At 49.6% G+C, this 9,293-nt stretch overlaps 1 protein-coding gene across 12 annotated transcripts; it reads right to left on the bottom strand.

The window, feature by feature from the left end:
- Positions 1-705: 705 nt before the first annotated feature.
- MEAF6 (MYST/Esa1 associated factor 6) lies at positions 706-8,019 on the bottom strand. 12 transcript variants are annotated; one of them, XR_014230134.1, is made up of 9 exons: positions 7,899-8,019; positions 7,635-7,750; positions 7,474-7,561; positions 6,936-6,981; positions 6,078-6,270; positions 5,110-5,333; positions 2,684-2,741; positions 2,018-2,051; positions 706-1,530 (listed from the first exon to the last, which is right to left on the bottom strand). XR_014230134.1 is itself a non-coding variant. In XM_082329825.1 (7 exons), exons 1-7 carry the CDS (start codon positions 7,992-7,994, stop codon positions 1,522-1,524), a joined length of 582 nt encoding a protein of 193 aa, XP_082185951.1. In that variant the 5' UTR covers positions 7,995-8,019; the 3' UTR covers positions 706-1,521. The 12 variants fall into 12 exon arrangements, 4 of the variants coding, with proteins under 4 accessions (XP_082185951.1, XP_082185952.1, XP_082185949.1 ...); XR_014230135.1 differs by having other exon boundaries at positions 5,130-5,333; XR_014230136.1 differs by lacking the exon at positions 5,110-5,333 and adding an exon at positions 3,497-4,722.
- Between the last annotated feature and the right edge of the window lie 1,274 nt (positions 8,020-9,293).

Raw genomic sequence — 9,293 nt, 5'->3', positions numbered from 1 at the left:
GAACAAACACAGAGCTGCCTTGATCCCTGAACCAGACACCAGAAGAAGGGAGAACTTCGCTCCTATCCGTTTGCCTTCGCTCTTCGGTACCGCTCTGCACTGACTGGGTGGGCTGGAGGGAGCTGAAAAAGACCCCAAGACCCCAGGAAAGCAGAGGCGTAGCGGAACAGAACGAACCCTCGGCTCCAACAAGTGCGCACGCACACGTACTGGGGGGCTGGCAGCGATACAACCACGGCGCTCTCTCCATCGGCAACGTTTAAGCAGACACAAACGCATTACAGCGCTGGTTACAAAGGCAATTTACCACTTTGAGAAATGCAAAGCCTATTTCAACATCGGCGTTGGCATCTCGACCTGGCTACTGTGAAAAGCACCCAACACTCATCCCTCTGCGTACGCTTCCAGTGGCAATCCAGACTGCTCCTCCCTTATCTGCAGGCCTTCCGCCAGTATCAGCAAGAGCTGACTGACATCCAAGCCCTACCTTGACGCGGGATTAGCTGAACACAGTGCCTGGCAATCCTTTCAAGCACTCAATGTTATGTCTGTCGGAGGAAAGAAAGCACAAAGGAAACCTCCTAACGGTCAGGAGGCAAGGAACAGCTACTACGCAAAAGTGGAAGAATTCCAGCAAAGTCCTCATAAAGCAGATGGAGAATAAAAAGCACTGGGAGTCAAATTGTGGACTGAACAAAACATGAGAAGAGAGACAAACATGTAACTTTTATTGTTTATGTACAAATGACAGAAGTTTGTATTAAAAAGAGAATCCACCCAACCTCAAAGATAGCAAAGAGCAAGATGGCTTTGAGCTCCAGCCTTCCCTGCCTTTAAAAGCTCGGCATAAATTTTAGAGGATGGTGTTTAAAATTAAAGTTAAGAAAAGGGTTAACCACCTTCTTCTCTGCTTGAGTAAGAATCAAAATGAGCTGTTCCACAAAATGAAGAACCTTGCACTCTACACGGATTAAAACAAAGAAACCAAAAGTCAATTTGTTAACTATACATTTTGGTTTAAAAAAAAACAAACAAAAACGAAACCAACAAAAACCAACCAAACAAAAAAAACCCAAAAAAACCAAAAACAAAACTACAAAGCTAGGTATCAGCAACAAAAGTAATCTAAGTCTTACAACATGGATGGGACGTACTGAATCGTACCCCAGTTCCAGTGGAAAAAGAAATACCTCTCCATGGGTTTGCAGATGACAGGGGCGGCAGCAGCAAGATCAGCCAATTTTAGGAAGTTCCCGACTGAGGTGGAAGCACAGAATAGTCAGGAATTCAGGACTACTACTACTACTACACCTTAGTCTCCCTGCAACTCAGGTGATTTAAAAATGATGCAAAGTACATGGTCCAAGATTTTCTCCCCCCATCTAAGTTCTTTAGAGTGAGCCACTCCCATCTGCAGACACTTGGCCAGAGAGCTGCCATCGTGCTCATTCAGTCGACTGGCATTTTTCTCAGTGGGGATTCACGTAGACCTAAATCCCAGAAGCATCAGCACTGATGAGTCTAGTAGTCCTGCAGAGAAAGGAAAGGACAGGCACATTAAGACCTTTCTACCTTCAATTCTGCTTGCAGAGCTGGGATTCTCAGTCTTCTCTCATTTCTACATACCATTAGTTGCAGGCAAAACAGAAAAGAGATTTTTTTTCTTGTAGCTAAACATTCAACAGAAAGGACCCTTCAAAACCTTAGTTCAAGAACGCATCAACTCAAACCAGCTGCTTTTAGTGATCCGGATCATGACAAGATAATAGGACGCAAAACAGCTTTTTTCATAAAAAGTGCATAGGACTTAACTCTGACCTAGCTTCATAACAAGCCTACCTGGGCTTATTTACTGTCAAATCCACAAGGCAATGCTTATTTCATACCATGATATTCCTCAACCACGAAAATAAGATCTTAAATGACAGCAGAGGGAGGCTTTTTAAGATTAGGAGTCAGTCAGCCACTCAAGTCTAGAGATGAGCAATGAAAACAACGACAGAGCACTGATACTTACGGCTCTTGGCTTTTTGTTTAACTTGAGATCAATCCTGTGGTTGGAAAGATAAGAGAAATGTCCATTTCAATACATTAAACCGAGACTAGAGTTCAAAGAACCAGCTACTGCATATGGCACAGGCTACAACAAAGACTATTTGGTTAATTCAATCCACATTCTCAATTCGGCTGAGCCAAATCACTGTCCCAATATTACTGGACAAGAGAGCAGCAAAGAGATGGAGAGTGGATTCTTTCTTATTTGCCAAAATGCATATTCTGTCCACTCCAAAAAAGAGTTAATAAAGGTTCATACTAAAAATCACAGGGAAGTTACGCAGCATAAAGAAATAAGGTTAAATACGCATGCTCTATGTTAGTTTGTTAGATGTGTAACTATGCCACAGGTAATTATTCAGACATAGTGGTCATGGTTATTTACTTGGAACAGAGATAGGAGTTTAAGATGACAGGGGTTAAATGAGTCAAAGATACTGAGTTCATTACATTTTTCCAGAAGGAAATATCCAAGTCTACACTAATCTCCTTAAGAAGCAAAGCCAGAAGAATCAGTTTTTAAACTAAGTTTTTAAGTTAAAAAGTTTATCTATTTAACAATGAAATAGAAAGGTAAAGGAGAGTGAAGTTAATTTAATTTTGCTGAAGTTATTAAATAAAATGTTACCTCCATCACGCTTTTCTGTTTTTAAAAAAAACTTCCCAGCCTAACCTAATATACATACCTACAATTAAACAGATAAACTATGGGTTAGAAAGGTCTCAAAAGGCACATTGGTGTCTACACACTAACAACACAGCACAAGTACTAATTCAAGTCAAACTTACTCAAAGTCATAATCAAACATGCCAGACGGGCTGAGGGGCAGCATTTGAAAGGAAGAAAGCAATAGAAATTAATATACTAATGAATTAAATAAATTAGTTGATTAGCCACCCTAGCGAGATTACTAAAAAATAAAATAAAATTAAAAAATAATAAAGCCAGTGTTCAAATGCCATAAAGTTCTTAAGATATCTTAACCAGAATTGGGCACAAAAAGCACTCCAGATTTGGCAATCCAGAGTCCCCCTCCCCAATCGGATTTCTGGGAAAAAGAGGTGTTAGAACAGAGGCAGAGTGGTTTTACGGAGGGAATTTTAGGTGCTGAAAAAGGAAGCTATCGTCAGATCCGTGAGAGCGCACGCTAGCTCGCAGGCAGAGAGCAAAACTGATTTGCTTGCAAAAACAAACGAGCGGGCGGTCAGAAAGCAGTGGCTTTGTCGAGATTATTACGGCAAAGAAAGCGTCTTCAGGCAGAGGTGGAGACCACGCAGCACTGAGTGGCCAACTTCGCATTCGAATATTCTCCGAACGCACACCCATACACACAGCCTCTCGCACTCGCTTCCTTTAGCGAGCTGGGAAGGGGAGAGGGTGGACGGGCCGGAGCTAACTGCAGTTTGGTGCCATTCCCACCCCTCCTCTCCGCATTCGCACCGACAGCACAGCACCGCCTCTGGAACCAGTTCTGCCCCGAAGCTAACGACTGTGTTGGTTGGAAAGGACTCATCATCGATCAGCTGTAACTCAGTAGCTTTTCGGCACTGAATTTTCTCCTGAAATACTTTTTAGCCGTGAAAATTGCTGAGCACACAGAAAATAATCAACTTGGCCTTCCTGCGGTCTCAGAGGGAACAGAGGACGACTTCAATAAAGACACTGTAACTTCCACCTGGTTCCCTGTTTTTAACTGTTGGAAGTGAAACTGCCTATTCCCACCAGTTCTGCCCAGTCTGAATCGAACTTCCCACACTGCCCTCGGTGGCACATGAAGCAGAAAATCCAGTGGAGTCAGGGCACCTTCGGGGTGCCTGTTCCCAACACCTCCCAGTTCTTCAGCAACAGGCGAGCAGAACTCAAGCGTATGCTGGCAAATGGAAGAGCTTCTGAACAAAAAGAAACGCCAATATTTCTTTTTCTTGCCTTTTTTTTTCTTTTTTTCATTCCACGACACTCAAGAAATGGAGACACAGGCCTCTTCCTAAAGAGCACTCTGGGCTGCAATGCAGTCTAAAGCACTTAGCTATACCTTCAGTAGACTGGGACTGTTTTGTTGTTTGCTTTTTTTATCCTAGATATACTTGAAAATTGTTTGGTCTTTTCTGCCAAAATGTAGGGGATAATCAGTAATGGCATTCACAATTTTAACTGTTTTTATTACAAACTTAATTATCTTCTTTTAATTATCTACCTGGCCATGCTAAGCATTACAAAACAGTCAGTTACTAAATGCAAAAGCCTTTCCGTAACGTCGATGTGTCTGACGTATCTCTTAGGACGATAAGAATTGCCGTACCAGATCAGACCAGGGCTCCTCATGTCCAACATTCTGTCCCCGGCAGTAGCCAGCACCAGCTGCTTCAGTGGAAGGAATGTAGAAGGAACCCCAAAGCAACACAACCTGTCAGTAGGGCAGTTTCTTCCTAACTCCTGTCGCTAAAGTTCGGGTTCAAAAGAATTTATATTATTTACAGCGTTTGTACTGCACCCCACTGCGTCTGCAGCGGATTGGTTTGCTGTTCGTGTAAGTGCCTAGGAGAATATTTTATAATTTGTTTGAAAGAGCAGTTTTCTTAAGCTGTACTTCAGTTTTACAGACTGTTTCTCTGAACGCATTTACAGATGTAGTTTCTTGGGTTATTCCTGAACTTCTTTCCAATTGCCTACAGGCAAAAAAAAAAAAGAGTTTTGAACTGCTTTGGATTCCCAGCTCACGAGGAACCAAAGGGACAGCCACTATTTTAGGATGTTTGCCCAATTAAGACTGCTGTAGGAAGAACGTTTTGATCTAGGAATTAAAGACACGCTAATGACTCAAAACCTAATGAAGGAGAAAAAGCAGTTAAGCGTTTTTCAAGTACTATACCTACCTCCGCATCTCCCAAACCAACCTTCCCCCAGCAATCTCTGTAAATTTTTACCACTTTTCTTTAAAACATTTCTCTCTTGTAATTGTATGGGAAAGTCCCTTAAAGAGGAAAGCCCATCCATAGACAAAGCCAACAAGCTGAAAGTTTGCAAGAACACTTGATTTTTAAAAGCTCTTTTACTTCTAATAATGTTTAGGTACCAGTTCCAGCAATCACTTCCAGAGAGGTGCAGTTCTGCAGTGTCTCCTCTTTCCAAAAGCATGGGTTTCCATGTATTTTTTTTCCCCTTAGGGTGTGACTCCACAGCGCACTGTCGTACTCTGCAGAAATCCTTGGGCTAGCTCTGCTGAGGGGCACCGAGCCATGGTTAAGCAGCGGGTGACGTTTGCCCACGGAGAGCAGCACTGTAAGGCAGGGAGTTTATTGCAGATTTCTGAGCCATGAGCCCGCCACGCTGCATCACGCCTTAGGGGCATACCTTAAGGGGCAGAACTGGTCATCTAAATTCAACCACAGAGAGTTCAGAAAAGCTTTTGTTTCACATGAATTTCAGGTCGGTTTAATAACAAACATTTTGAGGTTAATGTGATAAAGCAACTCTTCCGTGCTATAATGAAGAGACTCCGTTTGGGACACTGAAAACTGAAAGGGCTTGGAGTGGAAATCTTAGGGAAGGGTGTCCACAACCCCCAAAACATTCCAGTTTGCTTTTTCATCCTTCTTTTCCAAAGAAAGTACTGACATTCCTATCTCACTTGGTTCTGCAGAAACCAAGAAGCAAGCACAGGAGGCCAGGACTGCAATCTTCCTCTACGGGAAGGAAGACAGCTTTATTCTCCTGGACAGAGACAAGAGCTGAAAAGGCCAGGTCAGAAGCACAGCTGTACCAGAGCTGGAGTGAGCACCCTGTGCTGACTGCTTGTTTCACCTCCTCAGCATGCTTTCCCCTCCTTGATACAACGGGGGCAACGGGGTCCTGATGAACGCTGCAGGATGCATACAACTAAAAACCAGAGAAATCACCAAAACAAATGACCTGAGCTGCTCATTATTCTAACAAGTTCCTAGTTCCTTCCACATAACAAAGTAAATCCAGCAACAGCTAACCATTCAGAAGGCATGACAAGAAGGCTGCTGGTACCACTAACCTGTGTCGATTTTTGTTCTTCCGTTTTTTGTGGCTGCTGTGGTGGCTCCCAGAAGAAGTAGAGGAAGCAGCTTTCTGGGGTTTCACCCCCTGCACAGACCCATCCAGCTCTTCAGCATCCTCCTGGTTGGGCTCATTCTCCTGATTGTGAAAGTCTGGAGAAGTGTCACTTTCTGTGCCGCTGCCTGGCTCCCCTAGGGCAGGGAAAAGACGAGCACAATGGTCACCTCCCCGCAGCTCACAGCCCAGCCTGCCCTGGCAAAGCCCTGCACGGAAGAAGCAACCCCCAGCAACACTACACGGGGAAGCAGAGACGCTGAGCCGCACGGCAGCGGGAGGTACGTAAGAGAACCTGAAAAATATTTCTGAAGGACAGCGAGCTACCTCCTCAGCAACCGAAGCACACTAGAATTGCATCCGATTTGGTATTGATTACAAAAACGTTTTTAAAAATCCTGAACGTTAAGTGGCTCCTCCCCACGTCACCTGCAGCTGACAGACACACAAACAGAAATGCGTTGCTTCAGCTCTTCTAACCTCTTTCTCCAAAGAGCACCAAATCCATTTAAATAAGTTTTATGCACAATAAACCCTTGCTGAGCATAAAAGTTTACTCAAGAAAGGAAGCTCAACTTTCCTTCTGTTTCTCACAGGGCCACTTTGCTGATGTTTGTAGCTAGCGGTTGTGCTGGGAGCACTCAGGAGCCGGCCTAAGAGGAGCAGCCGCAGGTCCCTGGACGGGGAGCGCTGCGGGGGAGCAGCGAGCACAGCGCGGATCCAGGCAACTGGAGGCAGAGCTGAACGGTGGGGAGAAGTGTAATTCCTTCCAAATTCTGAGAGAAAGGAAAAAGTGACTTACGCTTCTCAATGAGCTGGTCCTGAACTCCAGCTAATGCACTGACCGCCTAGAAAACCGAAAGGGATGTTAATGAAAGCAGTAATTGACTCACCAGTTTTCAAATGTTCAAAAACACAGAGATCACGTCACGGAGAAAGACACATCAGGCTTCTGCTTGAAAGAGCTTACGACCTAGCACCAGCACGGGACAGCAGACGGGGGTTAGGAGCAAAAAGATAAAGACAGGGATGGCAGTGACAAGCGTGTGGCACGGGTGGTTCTTGACTGCAGCTCCCCCTCACCTCTCTGGGCACCAGGAAAGGGGTTTCTGAAAGAGGCTGGGATGAAGATGCTCGGGTCAGGGGAGATAGGGCAAGTACAGGAGCTTAAATGGAAAACTGGTCCTGCAGCAGCCCGGGCGACCACCACGGGACCAGCTGCACCGAGGAGCACCAAGGGATGGAGACAGGGACAGGGATGGGGACAGGGACGGGGACAGGGACGGGGACAGGGACGGGGAGGTCTGCTCAGCTCCACCGGCGCCCGGCCCGGCACTCACCGCTGCCGAGGTGACCGAGGACTTGCTGAAGAGCCGCTCAGCCTCCTTGAACTTGCGGTTCCTCCGGTCGTTTTTGCTGTTGGAGTTCCTGAAACAGAGAGAGCCGAGATCGCGGGGGCCCGGCGGGGGCGGGCGGGGCGGGCAGGGCCGCCGGGACTCACTTCTGGTTGGTGAGGTAGCGGTCCCAGCCGCGGATGATGTTCCCGTACATCTGCGTGTCCTCCAGGTAGCTGCCCTCGAAGGCGTAGATCTGCCGCTCCAGGTTGGCCAGCGTCTCCTGCCGGGCACAGCGCAGCGCATGGAGCGGGCCCGGCCCCGCGCCCGCCCCGCGGCCCAGGCCCCGCCGCCCGCCCGGCCCCGCCGCCGCCCGCGGCCTAGGTAGGCCCCGCCGCCCGCCGGCCCCGCCGCCGCCGCCCGCCGCTCACCGCCAGCTCCTGCTTGCGCTTCACCAGCTCGGCCAGCTCCCGGCGGGTGTCGGGGATCTGCGGGGGGCCGCCGGCCTTGGCGTGCAGCGCGGCCATGGCGGCGGCGGCCTGCGCGGGCCGGGCGGGGCGGGGCGCGGCGGCGGCTGCGCTGCCGGGAGGGGCCGCCGGGGGCAGCGCCGAGCCCGGCCCCGCCGCGCCGCTCCGCGCCGCTCCGCCCGCCCGGCCCCGCGGGGGTGACCCCCGCGCCCGGCCCGGCCCGGCCCCCTGGAACCGGTTGGGTTGGAGCAGACCTTCGGGATCATCGAGTCCAGCCGCTGACCCGGCACGGCCCGGGCCGCCACTGAACCACGGCCCTCAGCACCACATCTCCCCGGCTTTTAAATCCCCCCAGGGACGGGGACTCAGCCCCTGCCCTGGGCAGCCTGGGCCAGGGCCTGGCAGCCCTTTGGGGGAAGAAGTTTTTCCCCATACCCAACCCAACCCTGCCCTGGCGCAGCTTGAGGCCGTTCCCTCTCGTCCCATCGCTTGTTCCTGGGGAGCAGAGACCGACCCCCCCGGCTCCAGCCTCCTTTCAGGCCGTTGCAGAGAGCGATGAGGGCTCCCCTCAGCCTCCTCTTCTCCAGGCTGAGCCCCCCCAGCCGCTCCTCCCCAGCCTTGTGCTCCAGCCCCTGCCCCAGCCTCGCTGCCCTGCTCTGGCCACGCTCCAGGGGGGCGAGCCCGCCACGCCAGCGGGCCAGGAGCCCCGGTATCGGCAGCACCGAGATGAGGAAACTTGGCGCTGACAATAAGGCAACAAATCCCGAGGCCTCGCTTCAGGCGCTGCACCGCTGCTGGGCTGGGTGGCTTCGGTTTTCACCCCCCGGCCTCGGCCCACCGCCAGCGGGGACCCCCGGTCCCGCCACCCCTTCCCCAGTGCTGGGTGGGTGACGGCGAGTGCGCTCGGGCCACAGCCCGTTGTGCCGCTTTTGGGGAATTTCACTCCTGCTTTTTGTGCCTCCAGCCCAAGGACCAGCAGGACCGGGCCCGAGAGCAGCCAAGGAGGGGTCTCGCAGCTGGCAGCACGGAGGGACGGGCACAAAACCAGAACGAGAGGCTCGCTGAGGCAAGACAGGGTCTCCCTTTTTCATCACAGCCATAATTATCCCATCTCCGTGCTCCGCGTTTGTGGGGAAAAAAAAAAACAAACCCAAAAACACGTTCAAAAGAGGTCATTTCAACTTTGCGTATGTTTGATTAAAACTTTTTTTTAGCTGTTCTAGCATCTTTTAAATTATGTTAGTCTAAACGCTCTGCGATAAGTGGAACTGGAGGGGCTAGTCTGCCCTTTCACGGGGCAGATCATCTCTGGCTTAATCCACCCAGCAATTTCGTATTTCTGAGTGCGAACCTGTCCGC

The sequence above is a fragment of the Platalea leucorodia genome, assembly GCF_965183815.1.
Source record: "Platalea leucorodia genome assembly, chromosome: 18".
NCBI lineage: Eukaryota > Metazoa > Chordata > Aves > Pelecaniformes > Threskiornithidae > Platalea > Platalea leucorodia.
The sequence above is the reverse complement of the archived record's forward strand: the minus strand, read 5'-3'. Positions and strand labels throughout refer to the sequence as shown.

Excerpts from the sequence above, each read along its gene's own strand:
- MEAF6 (XM_082329823.1), bottom strand. The coding sequence starts at position 7,994 with ATGGCCGCGCTGCACGCCAAGGCCGGCGGCCCCCCGCAGATCCCCGAC. Across the intron at positions 7,562-7,634 it reads CGCTACCTCACCAACCAGAA|GAACTCCAACAGCAAAAACG; the intron begins GTGAGTCCCGGC and ends TCTCTGTTTCAG. Across the intron at positions 6,271-6,935 it reads GGACCAGCTCATTGAGAAGC|GGGAGCCAGGCAGCGGCACA; the intron begins GTAAGTCACTTT and ends TCCCTGCCCTAG.